Genomic DNA, 18920 nt, shown 5'->3' with positions numbered 1-18920 from the left:
CAGTTGAGATACAAAGTATTAAACCAATTCCTAACCCACTCCTAACATGTTCTATGCTGAGGCTGCTAAAATACCATTATTACCCTATTACACCCCAAGTACCAGCTTTTCCATTTACAGGAGTAGGAATATCCTACTTTTACCTTTAAGCCAAGTCATATTTTCATTGAAAAACCTAATGCAATTCTTTGGGACCCAAGGAAATTGGGGGAATACTTTTTAAAGGGAGTGGTAAGAGTCTGCAGGAGTGCCAAACACCATGACCAAGCTTCTTTTACAAAAGTTAAAAATATATTTTGCCAATAGTCTGTTTAGAATCATAATGCAGCCCAATGCTTCTCCATGATTTTGGACATGGGCAATTTCCTTCTCTGAAAATAAAGAGACATTCAAAGAGAAAACAGAAAAAAAAAGTAAGCAAAAAGAAAAAAAAATTGAAAGAATTCCTGTTTATAAACATCTTCCACAGCCAACTGTGAGTAACAAAATGAGCCACTTAGCAGGCTGTATTTTAAGGGCACAGTAAGACTCAATTCAACTAAATTTCTTCCTTCTAACAGAGAGCTCATGTTGGGAAAAATCTGTTTTCTTTCCCCGCTGCCTGGAATTTAAACATTAAGTAACTTCAGCAGCTCCTCCACCTACCAGTAGGTTTAGAGAAGCTGGTCAATCTGCAAATTTATTTTCATACCAATTTATTCTTACTTTGCTGCACTTAAGTAGGCTGGTATCTTCAACTCTGTGGTGCTCCCCAGTAGTAACATGCAGCATGAGAGCAGCAAGAATAAGAAAACTCACTTTGTACACTGCTGCTGACAACAGCAGTACTTATTGTAGGAATGAGCAAACTACATAACCTTGTGGAAAATCCTCAGAGGGACAACACTAACATCAGAGGCGTAAACTTGAAAAAAATGGTTACCCTCAACACCATTTCCAGCAGATTTTAATGACAATGGCAAAAAAATACCTACTAAAGTACCATTAAAAAGTATAAAAGATGTTGCACCTTAAAAAATCTGTACATAAGAAAGGAGGCCTATTACATAAAACGCAGATTATAAAAAAAAAGTTATTTCATCTGACGTACCAAAAATGTTGTAGAAATGTATTGACACAACAAAATATACCCTTTATTCAGATCATCAGAACAGTTCAAAATTCATCTGAGTAATAAATATAGCAGAATAAAGTACCTAAGTCTTTAAATCAGTGATGATAATTGTAAATTTACATTACAGTTAAAAATCTCAAATTCAAAATTAACTGGTCACAATGTAGGATTAGTTTTGTCTATAAAGAAGGTGATGTAAAATCTGACTGCAATTAAACATGTGAGGGAAATAGCCACTTAAGTTTTCACCTATCAAAGGGAACTATAAATGCAGTTATCTCTTCTACAGAAAACTAAGGAATCTCTTAACAGTTTATGCCTCTTATTTCCTAAAAATATAAAAAAATGATAATGAAAGATAAGCCTACTAATAAAACGTGTAGGCTTTGTTTTTTTTTTTTTTTAATTTCTACATGTTAAATTATGAAAATCAAACACAACAGCAAAGTATAACATTAAGGAGACTTGGCATTTTCATTTTGTGGCATCATTTCCTGTCTTTTCTCCCAAGAAACCCAATGAAGTCTAAAGGAAGTAGTAATTCAGTTCTTGGGAAGCATATAAATGCACAAATGCAGTTTTTGAAACTGAAAGATTTAATACTTTTATACTAAATGCCCATGATACAACCACACCAAACATTTAAATACAAGCCATAAGAACACAATTTTCTAGAAAGCACAGCAAGACTTGGTACCCATTCAAATGACGACTTGCAAAAATAGATTTATCTATTTCCCACAGATATAATCAACACCATATTCATGCACTAAATAATCTTGCCAGGGTAAGTTATTTATACCAGTAGTTCTAATTGTTTTGCATTTTGTACCTATTATCTACCAACCCAGTGTATTGGAGAACCAAGGGGCAAAGAACATAAGAGGCTCAGGTTCCCAATGCCTTCTTGGCATCAGTTTTCATATCACAGCACACTTTCACAACTACACATTCTCAACACTAGTGGCACAGTCCTGGTGAAAGGAAGTAGAGGAAAACCAATTAGGGACAATGCCAACAAACTGGACACACTCAAGTCCACGTGACCAGGTGGGCTGCATTTAAGGGTGCATAACAGCACTGGCAAATGTCATTGCAAAGCTACTCCGTCACTGGCAAAAGGTCACAGTGCACACTGGCAAATTTCTCATCATTGCAAAAGGGCAAATACTGGGAGCCTCACTGAGAAAGGCAAAAAGGTTCAGTGATATTATAAGCCAACCAACCGAATCTCAGTCTATGAAAAGGTTATGCAGCAAACCCTCCTTGGAAGCTTTAAGGAAAGCAAATGACTGGGAACAACTAGCAAGGATTTTCCAAGGATAAGTTGTGTCTCATCAACCTGAGTGTCCAATACAATAAGACAGTGAAAAAGCACTGGATGTTACCTCGACCTTAGCAAAGCTTGCAACATGATCTCATAGTACATGCAGGGCCAAGTGAGAGAGCCTGGACAGCAAGCAGCTGTATGGGGCTGAGTTGCTGAGGTTAATCCTCAACAATCATGTAAACTGCCTTAAAAACTGAAGAAAGCAGTAATTTAAATTTACCTTGTCACAACAGCTGAGAATGAGAAAAATTTCAAATTGTAAAGACATTTAAATGTATGGAACCCAGCGGTTATCACTGCATACATTTCAATGTACAATGCTGGACCAGTATAACTCTGCAGAATGAGATAACAGTTCTGTGAAGATAGAGGGTAACAGTCAAACAGCAAAAATTATGTGCATCAGCAGAAAAGAAATTGTACAGGAAAAAATGGATACTAGCTACTGGGTACAACAGCTGAGAAGTCATACAATAAGCACCTGACTTCCCAGAAACACATTTAGGTCAAAACTTTTGTCGAGCTAATTAGAACACACAGTAAGTCTCATCACTGACCCTTTACCTTCAGGTAATCCTAAAATAAAGAACAAAATCCTATAAATCATTCTCTCAAAAATATCAGAGCTAACAATGAGGCAATGACAACGACTTCATCTTCTTGTAATTTACTTTTTCCAAAACCTGCTGGTTTTGATATATCAAAATGTTTTCCAGTTCTGTTGACAAAAAGAACTGAGAAATACCAAGAAGTTTTTTGCACAATGGCTTGCTCTGAGTCAATGAGTTGCTACTTTTTCATACACACACACACACACACACACACACACACACACACACACACACACACACACACACACACACACACACACACACACACACTCCTGTCCTTTGCGTTAGAGCCCAGGCACTCATTTTCTGATGGAGATGAGCTTGTTCTGACCTTATTCAGAAAGGTATTTCCAGATTTTTCTCTGGTACACTTTCTGCCCCATTAGAACATCGAAGTGGCCTGCTGAGTGCTCAGATGAACACCAGACTTATCTAAAAACAAAAAGCAGACATAGCAGAAGTACAGCAGTTCCTGTCCACATTTAAGATGACATTAGATTAGCTTCTAACCAGTACTTTTTTTTTCCACATCAGCTGGATGCAGTACATTCACATTTGCCAGCTAAGTGCAGCACCCCCTGCAGAAGTAATTATGATCACTGGAAAAATTCACCACAGCTAAAGCCACATAATTTTCAAAATACGGAAACAATATAAACTAAAATTATGTTCTTCTCTTACTGAGGTTTAAGAAGGAATTTATTTTACTTTTACTGATGCTCTATGCATATTATGCATATAAATTCCCAAAATTTTATTATTCTAAAAAATACTTAATTTTATAAGAGCTACTCATGGGTTTCATCTTGCGAGCACATTTCAGTTAAACTGGCTGAAGTAAGTTGGGCAAAATCAAATCAGAAGATAAATATTAGCTCAAATTTCTGCTTCTTCATTTGATTGAACTTAAACATTTTGAAAAATGCAGTAGTTCTATAACATGCATTAAACCTACAGGAAATAGGTTAACATTATCTTCTCTATTATAAACTGTGTTCCACACAACCAAAGCATGACTATTTTTAAAAGTTCAGATTTATTCAAGCCTGGAGTATTTAAATGTATTTACAACCAGCTTAAAGTTTATCCCATCATAAATTCTAGCTTGTTCTTTTCAAGGAAGAAATCATCCAAAAATGAGATAAAATCCCAGATTTTGTCATGAAAGCCTCTTATATATTAATATATGAGAAAGGATTATGAATAATACAACCCAGTCAGAAATCTGTGAATCTGAACTATTTTTTAAGCATTTCAGCTAAAAAGAGCAGTTTACAACTCTTCTCTCCTCTACAAAGTTACCTGAAAAGATAACATGAAAATAAAGGAACATCTCTTTCCAGGAAGGGAAGAGAATAAAGTGCAGCTGGAACAAGTTAATCAGTAGATGAGAATAAATTCAGTTGATAAAATAGTGTGACTTCTTTCATATTTTTCCTTGCCACTATAAACAGTATCTTCCGCCTATTCTAACACAGATACCAGCGTTAGGACCTCTTTAAATTGTCACACACTCAAGGGTGCTCACTCCCAAAGGGGAGATTTCAGACTGCTTCCCCATTTATACAGAAATAAAAGTTATTTACTTCTTCAACTTCAAATGTGAGATGCACGAAAAAATATTAATAAAAATGCATGGAAACATCTTAAAAATTAACAAACGAAAACAAACAAACAAAAACCAACAAAAAAAAGTGGTGATCGACTGTCTAGAATCCGCTAGAGCTGAATGAAGTCTCCAAATAATACAGCATCCCTGTAAAACTTGCACATTGCAAAACTCAGAAAAAATGACAAACTTCATATTTTACTTTAATTACCTTGCTGTTCCCTCCTTTCTCTTATTTTTTTCTGGAGATGTAACAAAAATAAATGCCTTAATGCCAGGCAGTGAATATCTTGCAAGTTTGTCAATAAGTTCTAGCTGAATTATAAATTTAACTTAAGGTCTAGCATAAAAATTGTATTTAAAATGTAAACATTAAACAATCTAGCAGAAGAAAAAAAAATAGATTTCTCTCTAAGGCAAAATTTCAATAAATTTACATGGAAAAGGGTGGGTTTTTTTCCCCTTTTGAAGACACGTACCTGATACACAGAAAAAGCAGAGGCAAAAGACAGCATATGCAAAAGCAGAGAAAAAAGACAGTTTGTGCTCTTCATTGTTGCTATTAGCCCCCTGCTGCCCCCACCCCTATATAGCTTATCCTGAAAGTGATGCTTCAAAATGAGTCTAGTCAACACTAATATGCAATTTTTAGACTGTGTGCTTTAAAAAAAGCAAACAGAAAAACCTTTACTAAAGGATAGAAGTAGATAAGGTGCACAGTTTTTCACTGAAGCTGGTTTCATGGACTCAGATCTGATTTTACAAGATGTCATGTGAAAATAAAAGCCCATATTACTCATCACAATGCTAACACAAAGAAATTAGTCCAGGGGAAAATGCATTAACAGAAATGAATTTATTAAAGGTCTAGCTAAGGCATCAATATTTTTTCCATTCCCAAAATACTTAGGAGGACATGGCAAGATCACAGGGCCAGAACAGCATCATTATTTTTATCAGATAGCAAGGCTCATGCTGAGAATACTTTCTACTTCAAAATAAATCCTGCAATAATCAGAGCTTTTAGTGGGTAAAGAAAAATAATTTCCAAAGCTGGAGGAAAAACCATCAACAGCAAGCCAATAAACACAAGGGCTTCTGAGATGGCTGATGTGGTAAATGGCAATTACTGATTCCCTTTTTTCCTTTTGTTCTTAGATTTTTTTTTTTTTTAATTAACAACTTTTGCCATAACATGTAGTTTGGCAGGAAGTTCAAAGCAACCAAGTAAATTCAATGATGCACTGTAAATGTGGTTCTTCTGATCTAAGAATTTGCTGTGGTCAAAAGGAAAGTCTTCTCTCAACATCCCTGCCTTGCTGCTCCCAGCCAAAAAATTCCCTTCCTTTATGTGAGCTCTGATCTGTGCCAAACTCCATGACAGAACTCACCTCCTGCATTTTCCTAAAAGTTATCTACTTCTAAAAAAGAAGTTAACTAATGTTAAGTAAGTTAACTAACATAAGTTAACTAATTCTGTCCATTTACAGCAGGGTACAAGGAGTATCAAAACCAGCATTAACAAAGTATGTGGTAAGAGCAAAAGAGACAGCAAAGGAATGAGTAAAGGAGAGAGATGGAGATGGAGGAGAAAAAGCAAGATACCACTCGCTTCACACCCTGCTTTCTAGTGGTAATACTGTATGAAGTGTGGCTGTCCATAACTCAAAAAACAGAAAAAAAAGAAAGGAGGGAAAAAAAAAAAAAAAAAAAAAAAAAAAGACCACCTTGCCCATAGCCCTTCAACTAGCTCCAGCACAAAATTTTTGCAGGGGAGAGAAGCCCTGGGATTTGATTCTCTTTTTGTCTCTTAATACACAAAGCTGCAACTGGACCGTCAGCCTAAAACCTAGGATTTAAACCCACACAATTATGAAGATCACTCCTATGAGATTAGCTGATGGGCAGTAGACCCTTGCTCCAGACTCAAATCTCCATGGTGCTTTACTAAAGGTCATGGCAGTCTTACCAGTACTTTTATAGGAAACAAAACAACAAGTGCCTACACAAATTATCTCTAAAGGAAAAGACTGCTGTAATTCATCTGCACTTTCCTTCTCTTCTTCAGATTGCTCTTAACTCACCTCAGTATTTGTACCACTTCAGGAACTAGAAGCTGCATAAAGAGAGCACAGCATTTCAAAGCATCAACTACAAACTGAGGTAAAGCACAGGTCTATACTCCAGAAAACCATAATTACATTGGGCAATTTCTATTTTTGGTCAATTTTTCTTCAGTAGTCTAATCTATGACATTACTTGGTTTACACAGAAGCAGCAACCTATTTGCTGCTTTTAAAAAAAGCCTAACAGTCACAAACTTAGTATTGCAAGAGCTAAAAGTCTACAGATTATATTCACTTATTTATTTGCCCTTAAGGGAATTCTCTTTGAGAAATGTATCCAGTCACCGAACAACTGTTTCTTCTCAATGACACACAAGATTTTAGAAACTTTGCCTGTCCCTTGCTCTCACAAACAAAAGAATCCTTGTCCACAGGAATGAATAAAGTTTTCACACAGACACTGCTCCACATTCCCAAGTATTGTTGTTGGTTCTGTGATTAAGGAATTAGAAGCAACTACAATACTGAAATAAGACTTACACCAACAATGGCACTGTGCTTTGTGCTCCACTCCATTGCTATTAAGTTCTGTGATTCTCTCTGCTTTTTAGCAATTGCTTGCATTGAACTAGCACAACTGTTTTCTTAAACAATAATGAACTTGTGTGTGTGTAAAGGACGGACCACTTTCCCAAACAAATAGCTCCACATCAAGTACAATGTGTTATTGGAAGACTGTGATACTCAGGGTAAAGCCCTCATGATCAGCCCTTGCCTTCAGCATCCCAAGTAACACTCATCAGCAAAGCTTCTCCTCAATTATTTATGGCAAGTGATTTCCAAACAAAAAAATCTTCTGAGCAGCACAGGTTCCTGGGAGATACCACTAATGACCTCTCACCATTATTTCACATCTCTAACTTCTCCATCCAGAGAAGAACCATCTCTAAATTCAGCTCTAGTCTCTGGTAGGATGCCTTTTGAAAATATAGTTCAGATTACATCAACAGCACTGTCTTTAGCCTGTACATTAACTCCATTGATGCAGCTGAACGTGTTTTGCAAGACTGTTCTCTCCATATCAGCACCTATCATGAGTCCACTATCTCTGCTTTTGGTTCACCTTACCAATTAGTAGTTTCCACTTTTCCAGAAAATCCTTTTAAAATGTGATCTCACCATTGCCCCTCTGCAGTCTTTCTGGGGCAATTTAAAGCACAGGGTTTAAGTTTCTGGCTAGAAATTTGCTCCTTCCGATGTGCAAAGATATCTCACCTTCACAACTGTCTGCACCTAAGTTTGAGACAGATCCCTCAATCACTGTCTTCACCGCTAATCCTTAAAGTTCTTTCATAATGTCTACATTCACTTAGCTCCTATTTCTTTATTCATTCTTCAGAGAAGACTTAATTTTTCAAAGAACATATCCTCACTCCCAAGGGCTTCCTTTATTCTACTATTTCAGCATGTCACATTTTTTTAATTGACGGGTTTAGAGTACCTACTCACCCTCAATCACTGAGAGCCCAGCAAAGCTTCAAAAACTGTTCCCAGGCAGCTTGCAACACTTCACCATCTTGGCTCTCTTTTAGCTTTGAGAGGCCATCTCCTCCCACCACCACCCCCATACTTTCTTTGTTAACTGAAGTGGTACTTCAAGCAGGTTTTTTTTTTAACCCTGTACAGATTCGGCATAGACCAGGAGCAAAGAACAACGCATGTTTATCACAGACAGCCCCCAGTAGTATCGGTTCGCATCTAATCTTTCACCCCACTGTAGGACAGGTCCCAAGCTGAACCCCCTCTGTACATGCCCTATCTGTTTCACTAAGTAACTACTCACTACCATGAAGTTTTGTCTTGGCATTCCTCCCTGCCCAAAAGCACCCACCTAAATTAAATGAGGCTAACAAGCCGTTCACTGCTGTGTTCTCTGCTATGCAGCCTCACTGATCCAACACAGTACAGGCAAACAAGTCAGGCAGATGTAAATGCAGTCCTAATGATGTTGGTCCTCCATCCTTACATTCTACCCACAGACCTTTCCGTGTTGCAATAACTGGTCTTTTTTAAACGTCTTTTGGTATCTGACACTCATCTGGCAGAGTCACATAAGCTTCCAGTTGGACTTTTACACAATGGAACTAACATAACAGTGAATGGCACTGTTGGCACATTTAATTGAGAGGGGTTGTTTTGTTCAATCCTGCTTAAATAGGACTGATGTTCACCCAAAAAGAAATGAGAGATTTTGAAAGCCAAGCTGTTCAAGTACAAAAAGTTAGATAAGATTCAAATTACAGTCAGGGACAAGTTTGCTGCCTTGCTGTCTTCAAGTCCCCCCAGGTAAAGCTTGCTCCAGTTCCTTTGATTAAGCTTCATACCTTGCTCAGAGCTTCTGTGAGAAAACACAGTTGATGAAACCTGACTTTCCAAGGCTTCATTGTGGGATTATACAGTTATCTGAATGCAAATCGTAATTGGAAGTATATCTGAAGTTCGGGCTGCCCACTCACAGGGTAAGGCTATGCCTTTCACAGAAAATGTATCTTGGCCAGAAATACAAAGCGGAATCAAGAGTTTCCTGCAATTCAGATCCTTTTGTATTTCAAGTTCTCAGCTGCATTTATTTTTCACAGAGACAGTAATGAATTGAGTCTTCATTTTTAGAGCAACTCTCAAGTGTCCTTTATTTAAATGTCAACATCTTGTATGCAAGGTGTTACAAGCACACAGCAGAGCTTTCCCAGAAAAACAGGCAGATTGTTTCAGTGACCTTTAGTTGTGTTCTTGCCTGTTCACAAAGCGCGCATTTTTTTCAAGGATAATTTTAATTTTTGATGTTTAGGCTAGCATCTGTAGTTGAGAAAATCATTATGCTCTCTCGAACATTTTGTCCTTTAAAAAGTATCTGCAGCTTTCATCGTGGCTTATACAGTTCTTTTCCTGCAAATTCTAAACTGACTGCACAATATGCTTTGCCATACTACCACTTAACACTCAAGGTTGTTAAGAAGCTGTTGAATAGAAACTGTTTTCTGAACAGCAGTATCTTTTTGCTTAAGTATCACACATAATTTTACAAGCACTCTTTGGCATCCAAATGTTCTATGATTAAGTCAGACTTCCACTAGGATATGCAAAAAAACGCCATGCAATAGGGCAACATCAGTAGAATCCTCCATTAAAATAAAAAAGCAGAATATTAAATGGTCGATCCAGCACCTTTCCTATATAAGCTACTAAGGACTTCATATGCTTCTCTTTAAATTCAATATATTTATTCATAAAATCACAGAATGGTTTGGGTTGGAAGGGACCTTAAAGATCATCTAGTGATTTTCAAATTCAAGCAGCTATCTCTCAAATGGGAAGCCTCAACACACAGAAGTTAGCAATTCATTCACAAGTAGCCTAACAAAAAATTGTAACTATGAATAAAGCTAGGGCTGTAATCCCAAATGTGCTATTATGGGGCTTGACAAGGTCTCAGAAACCATTTGTTGAGCTTTGGAGGAGACAAGAGAGAACAGCAGGCAAGCCAGCCAGAACACAAAACCCTCCTGAATGGTTATCAGCCCGCACGTAGCACTAACACACAGCATTACTTGCCAAGCTCACAAAGAAAAGATGGGGGACGGTGGGGGGAGAGAAGCATGAGAGGTACAGCACCGGGGGAATGAAGCCTGAAACTGAAACTTTATTCCTATCCCCTCATTAAACACAGGCTTCTCTACTCTAAACTCAAGGCTGCTTTACAGTAGAAGGCTACCATAAAGAAAAGCAAGCCTTTTAATCAGCAGCACTGTTCTCTGACAACATGCACCTCCTGTACAATCAGCACCCACAAAAACAAACCCCTATTCTCTAACAGGACATTGCATACACGCAATAGCCACTGCATGCCCCCACTAGTTACATATATTACTGTAAATCTTAAGTCCAGAATCAAATACATGGAGACCTTTGGTGTTCTTCTTTGTTGTTTTGCAACACTACTTTCATAGCCTCTTCTCTGTACTTGCATAAGCTTCAAGTAGGAATGAAACACCAACTCACCTTTGCTGCAGGGTATGAAAATAGCAAAATCAACACATCTGTGACAAGATAACAAAAGATCATACCAAATAAGGTCCAAAGGCCACAGCAGGACTCTCTCAACCACATGACCTTAAAAACCTATATAGCCTGGAGCCATGTAACTGGGTGAGAAGGGAAGGAAGAATATGGAAGACAATTAAAAGAGTGGTTGACCAGAAAAATGTAAGAGCACAAGACTTTATGCAATATGGCATGCCTACCTCATTATGTAGATACAGTTTAATTAGGAGCTTTGTAACTACTATGGTGTAGGATCCAAAAGAGATTCAGGGCATGTATTTTAAGAAGATAACACCACATACTACATACATAAATAAAGTTTGTGGCATTTAGAAATTCCACACCACTGTTGACAGGAGCCAGAAGCCAAAGGCTTGCATGCCAGCTCTGCGGTTCTCACCACCTGCCTGCAATCTCCACCAACTGCTTCAGGTCAAAACAGCTGAAATCAACACACAAACATTCAGCCAAAAACAACAACAACAAAATCACCACTGAGAGAAGATAAGAGTTGTCTGGAAATTTATAGTGAAAACTAATGGCATGAGGTTCATTATATAACTCCTGTAAAGGCTCCATACAGAACTAATCAAGAAGCTTCAAGTCCAGCCCCAGTATTTCACTTCTCACCAAGTAAAAGTTTAACTTGTAACTTAAAGCACTCCCAAACTCTATGTAATGTGGTAAATAATTTGTAGAAAATTCTCAAAGCCAAGAAATGCTTATAACGTATTATAATTAGAAAATAACTTCAATTGTAATAGCGTAAATTGTAACATCTGCATTGTCTCACCCTTCACATGACACTAAAAATAGAATAAAAGTTTTTAAAACACCTCTCAGCTACCCCATCTCCAAGTCAGAAAAAGACTTAACCTGACATGTACCTCTCCGTAAATATCAGCTTGATTTAGATCTTGACAAAGTAAGTGATTACTTATCCAATGTAACTCAATCAATACACACTCACAAACACAGACAAACTGGAACTAATCTGCTAACCAACTTATGAAGGGCCAGAAAGTCGTTTAGTGTTAAAAAAAAAAGAAAACACCACCAAAACTCAGAATTCCTGAAGCAAGCAAAAGCAGTTCTTCTGCATCCATTACAGAGCTTGGCCTGATCTCTAAGCAAGCTTCTCAACTTCTACAGTTACAACGGTCAGAAGTGACTGGTTTTGACAACATTACAGAACAGACACTATGCTCTTATCTTTTCCCTTCGACAATAGGTTATGCAGTTTATCCACACTGCATTAAAATATTTTATGTTTTCCAGAAACATTCCAGGTCATCCATCTTCAGATGCTGTGAAACAATAGCACAAGAATCTTGCACATTACCCAAACCATTCATTATTTTCTCTAACCTAAACAGTTCTAGCTTCTTTATTTTCCAAGACAAATATTCCTCATCCTTTCAGTATCTCTTTATACAAGAGTTTCTGAGAGAGAATCACAATTCTGGCAATAGCCTTTAATTGGTAGGCAGAAACTAATGTCATATTAGAGATTATGCAACCCAGTAACTTACTGGACACCTACTAGATTTTCACCATTCTGCTTCTTTTACAACCCAGAAAAACCCTCAAGGGGAGAAAAAAAGTAGATTAGATTTCACTGCTAGAAGCATGCAAGAGGTATTTTCATAATGACAATTACAATGTGTCAGTAGTTTCAAATTAAACAATCTGCTCCCCCACCTACAGCACTACTTCCAACACAGAACTCTAAGTGCTGAAATTACAAAAAAAAAAAAAAAAAAAAGTCCAATTCCACTTGTGTTTGGGACCAACATCACTTCTCACAGTTCCTGACAACAACCAGGACAGCACCAGTTTGCTTAGTGTTGGTTTCCCACCTTCGGTCTCACCACTCAAGTCTCATTCCAAGAGATTAGGAAAGCTTTCAATAAAGCACCAGGGAACATTTCTACAGTTCAAGACCCTCAATTACATAATTTTTCTACTGTTATAATTAAAAAGCCTGATACTGCCTAACGGGGACATTCAGTAGTTTCTTATTCTCATCCAAACCACATCCAATAAACAGGAAAAATGATTATTTGGAAACACACCAAATTGCCACTGAAACAGTCAGCCTTCCTCCACAGAATAGGCTTCTCAGATTTCTGCCTATAGCTGTACCATAAAAAGGAAAAGGAGAGCCAAGAAAGCAGTGGAAGACCAATCCCAGTAAGCCTGGGAACTCGGCTTTGACACTACCATGTGCTCAGCACATGGTGCCAGTCCCAGGATGGGCTGTACTTCCTATGCTGCACAAGCTGGGCAGACAGGCTTGCACAAGAGACCCCAGTGTCCTGCCACCTCAGTCTGACAGTGACTGGCTCTTAGCTTCTAGGGAGCTGCAGAGAAAAAAAAATTAAAACCAGTAGATCTGCACGTCAGTTCACCCAACAAAAACTGCTGGCATATTTTCCAAGTCCAGCATAAATCAAATAGGTAGATTTTATAGCAGGATCGAGCAGTGTTCCTGAGGGAGCACCCAAATGGCACATAAGGCAAATTTTATGCAGGAAGTAAATGGCATTTTCTGGACAAAAAAAAAAAAAAGGTAAACTATCCTACAAACACTAGATATGAGCAACAGTTTCTTTATCCGAAGACTGATGCTCAACATGCCATGCCTGTGCTCCCTTCCCAGTGCATGCCATTAGAGTCAAATGCTTCTTTGTACACCTTTCGGCCATAAAAATAAACCCCATCAATTCACAGATTTTGCTCTAAGCAGGTTTTAGAGCCCACTGCAGGTACTGCACTGATGAAAAACACACCACCATTCAATAAAAAGAGGAAGATTCAACCACCTAGACAGACCACAAACTTAAAATAGAAGAGATGAAAATAAAAACTCCAGAATACCATTTTGCTGCAGGCAGTGCATCAGATAGAACTCAATTATGATGCCTGACATTGTCACTCAGCTGATTTGGTGTTCAGTTGGGTCAAGTTTGGCAGTTAATATGTGAGAAACGTCCATGGAGCTGTGCCTGGTGATCCTCTGAGATGGACTAGTAGAGACCCCAAGCCTCACCTTGTGGCAAAGGGCAGTGCAGTGCTGGACTGGCTTTTTTCTTCAAGCAAGGCATGAAAGAAACCCTGGTTACACTCCCATCTGGTCACCAGCACACATACCACAGGACACCTTCATTAGAAGGATTCTCACCACATCAAGACTCCTGAAAGACTGTCCTCCAAAATATTCCTGTGTAGTTCCAATGATGCAATTAACTTCCTAGGACTAGGATACGCAGCTGCTATCTAGTTTTCAATTGCCTTACTGCACCTCAGAGGCAGCTGTAAAACCTGTAAAGCAATAAAATAAAAAAAAAAAAAAAAAAAAAAAAAAAGCGGTGAAGACTGCAGTTGTACTACAGACACTGCTCCTAGTATTCTTGAGGGCCTTAGAAGAAACATTTGCACAAACTCAATTACTAAAATTCAGTTTGTGATCCTTCTTAGTCATCCACTGTAGAAGATGTCATTTAAGAAAAAGCTAGAGCAATACTGTTAACAAAATATTTGCAGTCCTGCAGGCCACTTTTCAAAGTACTCTAAAAATTACCATGCATATCTTAGAAGACTTGTGCTATTTAAATTAAGAATCAGAATCATGTAGCAAAGTTTAAAGAATGCTTGTAAGCTCTAGAGAAATATAAAGAAAAAGTTTGAACTGTATAGACCCTAGAAACAACTGAAAAATGATTGATCCATCATTACTTACCATCTGGGTAATACTAAAACAATGCAAGAGTATATTTTGAATATATGTATGTACTAATAAACAAATACTGAACTATTGTCGCAGGTACTCCTCACCACAGGACATAAAATCCATCCATTACTACAGCTTCAGGACCATTAAATGTTATTACTTAATGTTATTATTTGCTTCTTTGATTTAAGTGATTCCCTCTGGATAAAAGGATGTAAACAAAACATTCAATCCTAATTCCACCCTTGTAATTTAAGATCCCATATGTACAAATGTATTACAAACTACAAAAGCATCTATGGGTGCTTCTATTTTACATATTTTAGTATCCAAGGGCAATTACACTGGATATTTAAAAGAAAAAGTTTTCAGAATCCAGAAAGGCAAATGGGAAGTATTATGGAAAGGGATGGGCAACAAGGCACTAAACGAACAAAGCAAAGAAAAAAGGAGACAATATATATTGCTTATCTTTTTTTCCCCCCCTAGCTTTCATCAAATACCATACCTTGATTTCCTCCCTCATCAACAAGAAAATTTAAAAACATATGCACCCTACTGTAAAACCACGTTTGAGCAACTATCCATTTTTAAAGCAGACAATTCCATTTTTTTTGCTGTTATTTCTCAAAACAGCAGCAATTTCAAACATTCTCTCCAAAACAACATCAAGCAGACCGATAATTTCACCAAAAATGCTTCAGCAGTACGACATGCTGAATTCCCTACACGTTGCTGCAGTCCAACAGGCTGAACAGCTGCAAAGCTGCCTGACACAAACATTAGAATTGTAGCCCTATCTTTCAGTTCCTCGACTTATTTTTCGTATTACAGATCTCTGTATGGGCAGAGAAACCAGGGCTGGGTATATCAGCAGCATTTGTGCCTGCATATAAGGAGATTTGAGGCAACAGCTTATCACACTTAAAACTGGTTTTTTTTTTCCTCTTGCCCTCCCAGAATAGAAACAATTTGGGCGAGATAAGATTTTTTTCTTATGAACAAATATAAAAGTTGTGCAAAAAAGTAGTTACCTGACTCCTACCATCAAACAAAATTCAGGCTGAAGTAAAAATTCAGGCTGTGCTACGATTAACATCAGCATGTTTAAGACAGAGACAAGACAAGGTGCAACCATTTCCATTACAGCTGTTCTCCAGGTAATAGAGCATTTCCTTCTAGAATCAAAAGCTTATGTAAACACAACCAGATCGTATTTTGGCCATGATTGACCACTGCCTGCTTTAAAAGTTTATTTATTCAATGTAAAAATAACAGCCAGACTTTTGAAATGCACCTTATATGAAAGGCAGCATACAGAGCACCACTGCGGTGAGACTTTAAGAGAAAGGTTCTAAATTTTGAATTGCATCTAGTCTGCTACAGGAACAACCCGTGCCTCTCCCGTTTCTCCTGCTCCCTACTTCCTATTGTTCCGCTGTTCAGCCAAGTGATGCCATGCCACGGAAGAGGGAAACCTAAATGACAGTTTCATTCGGTCTTTCTTCAAAATGTTTATGCCAAGAAATAATTTACTCAGGTCTAGAACAAGAACTGATCATACACAAAAGGTGGTTTAAAGCATTCTAAAGCCCCAAAAGCACGAGCAGACTTTGGCTTCTGAAGCAGCTAGCAAGACGACCCAAAATGGTGACTACAAGTAATAAATCATATTAAAAAAAAAGGCATTGTTAAAAACAACAACAACAAAACAAAACCCGTTCTATGAGCCGATGCTCAGGCAGAACGGTATAAGCGGCCACTGATTTACTCATAACGAGAATCCATTAAGGGAACGGTTTTCCTCGGGCACAAAATTTGTTTCCCCAAGCCCACCCGCTACCGAAACACGACTCCGGCACAGCGCTGAGGGGCTGGCGACGCTCGCAGTGACCCGGGGGAACCAGGCGCCGGCCGGCCAGGCTACCGCGGGGCTCACCGGGCGGGGATCCGGCAGGGCCGGAGAAAGGACGGCACTAACGCGGGGAGCGAGGGGGAGGCACACGAGCCCGTGGGGCAGGAGGCGGCCCGGGGAGGGAGGGCGCGGGCGGGCCAGGGGTCCCGCGAGGAGCCGCGCCGCTCGCTTGCTCACTCACCCGTCCTTGCGCTTGGCTTTGTAGACGTGCCCGTAGGTGCCCCTGCCCACCTTGCAGCCCTCGTACTCGAAGAGGTCCTCCACCCGCTCGCGCTCCCCGGTCAGCTTCACCTTGAAGTCATAGTCCATCTTGGGCGCCCGCCGCGATCCGCCGCCGCCGCCCCCGGCAGCCGCGCCCCGCCCCGCCGCACACACCGGGCGGCGGCAGCAGCAGGAGGAGGAGGAGAAGGAGGAGGAGGCCCCCGCGCCGCCCCGCGGAACATCCAGCGGCGGGGCTGCTCCCTTCGCTCCGAGCCCCAACCCCCGGCGCTCCCTCCCTCCGTCCCTCCCTTCGCCCCGCGCCAGGAGCGGCACCGCCGCCGGTCCCCGGGCGGGCTCTCGGGGCCGCGCCCGCGCGCGCTGCCGCAAACGGACGTCGCAAACCGCGGGCACCTCCCCGGCCGCGGGCAGCGAACCACGTGGAAGGAGCCGTCCCGGCGTGCCTTGCGGACGCAGCCGCACGCCGGGAGGTGTAGTACAGGCGGAGGGAGGGAGGCCGGGCCGCGCTGCATGCCGGCAGCTGTAGTTCGTGTGCAGGGAACGAGGGGCACGGGGCCCGCCATCAGCGGCCACCGCGACCCGCGCTCGGTTCCTTCCCGGGGCCTTGGCCACGGTGAATATCCCGGTCCCCGGCTCGATCTAGGCTGGTGAGGGCGGACACAGCTGGTCCCTGCTGCTCTGAGCATCTCTTAGCATCGCTATAATTAAGACAATTCCACGACCACGACCATGAACATGGACAAAATCAGAGAATCACAGAATCTTTTGAGTTGGAAGGAGTCCATTAGGTTCATCGAGTCCCGCTCCTGGCCCTGCACAGGACCATCCCCAAGAGTCACACCATGGACCTGAGAGCATTGTCCAAATGCTTCTTGAGCTCTGTCAGCCTGGTGCTGTGACCATGTCCCCGAGGAGCCTGTGCCAGTGCCCAGACACTGTCCGGGTGAAGAACCTTTTCCTGATATCCAAGCTAAACCTCCCCTGACATAACTTCAGGTCATTCCCTCTGGTCCAGTCACTGGCACCACAGAGCAGAGATCGGTGCCCACTCCCCTTTCTTCCTCCATTGGAGGAAGGTGCTGACTGCAATGAGGTCTCCCCTCAGTCTCCTCTGCCCCAGGCTGAACAGACCAAATGATCTCAGCCACTCCTTCCCCATCTTGGTTGCCTTGCTTTGGACACTTTCTAATAGCTTAATGTCTTTCTTATATTGTGGTGTCCCAGGCTGCTCACAACACTCAAGACACAGATGGATGTCACAGTGCTGACAAACCTTCTCTGTGTGGCTGCTGAGATCAGTCAGGATGTATGGCTGCATTTCTCTTCACAGAGAAAAGCAGGGCACAACTTCCCAAGGATGTTTTCTGGGAATCACAGCGAGCAACCTCAGAGAAAGTAGAAACAATTCTAATCTCATTTGCTGTGCCTGTGTTTGTGCCAAAGCAGAATGCAACATGGAGATTGTTTACCCAAAGTTTTGGTGTTTTGTTTCCTTGGCTGATCAGGGCCAAGTGCGTGTGCAGACTGTCGGTCAGCAGACAGTCACGAGATTCTGGGCAGCTGAGTGGAGTTGGGTGCTTGTGCAGGTTCAGTTTAGATGTAATGTAATACAGTGTAATACAGTATAGCATAATATAGTATAATAAAGTAATTAATTAGCCTTCTGATATCCATGGAGTCCTCCTTGTCATTTTCTCCCTTCATCAGGGTTACCCTGTGTTTTACTATAGGGATGTAATACAAAAACTCTTGTGTTTAGCAAGGTCCTTGTATGTGACCAGTAACTGGGCATTTCCCAATTCCTCTCCTTGGCTGACAGAGCCAGAGTCACCCACCCAACATAAAGTCAGCTGGTAATTTTGTAGAACAGGAAGCTTGGAACTAAACTAAAGCTACAGCAATCTTTCTACATACAGCCCAGCTTTTGACATTTTTAATAGTCATGCACAAGTGCTTCACGTTTCATGGCAAGAATGCAGCACATTGAGTAAATAAGTAGGCACTCAAATCCCCAAACTTAGAGATATCATAGAGCGTGAGGGCTCCTGAAAGAAGCAACAACATTCTGGAATCATCTAAAATAATTTCAATTTTCAATTATAAGTCTTAATTTTCATTTACACACTAGCACTGAAAATTGGGGATTGTACCTGTTTCCCAAGCTGGCATCACTCAATCAGACTCATGTCAGATGCCCACACTTGGACTTTCAGTATGTTGCT

General features: G+C 40.4%; 1 protein-coding gene across 3 annotated transcripts in view; it reads right to left on the bottom strand.

Moving 5' to 3' along the window:
- Positions 1 to 16965, bottom strand: part of CDK8 (cyclin dependent kinase 8) — a 68774-nt gene extending 51809 nt beyond the window's left edge. For 2 of the 3 annotated variants that reach the window (XM_059838782.1, XM_059838783.1), the window contains exon 1: positions 16661 to 16965. In XM_059838782.1, the coding sequence (XP_059694765.1) occupies positions 16661 to 16788 (128 nt within the window). In that variant the 5' untranslated portion in view covers positions 16789 to 16965. The remainder of the gene's footprint in view (positions 1 to 16660) is intronic. The other variant, XM_059838784.1, reaches the window with a different exon arrangement.
- Between the last annotated feature and the right edge of the window lie 1955 nt (positions 16966 to 18920).

This window comes from Haemorhous mexicanus, chromosome 2 (assembly GCF_027477595.1).
Source record: "Haemorhous mexicanus isolate bHaeMex1 chromosome 2, bHaeMex1.pri, whole genome shotgun sequence".
In the NCBI taxonomy this organism is placed as follows: Eukaryota; Metazoa; Chordata; class Aves; order Passeriformes; family Fringillidae; genus Haemorhous; species Haemorhous mexicanus.
This window is presented reverse-complemented; position numbering and strand designations above follow the sequence as displayed.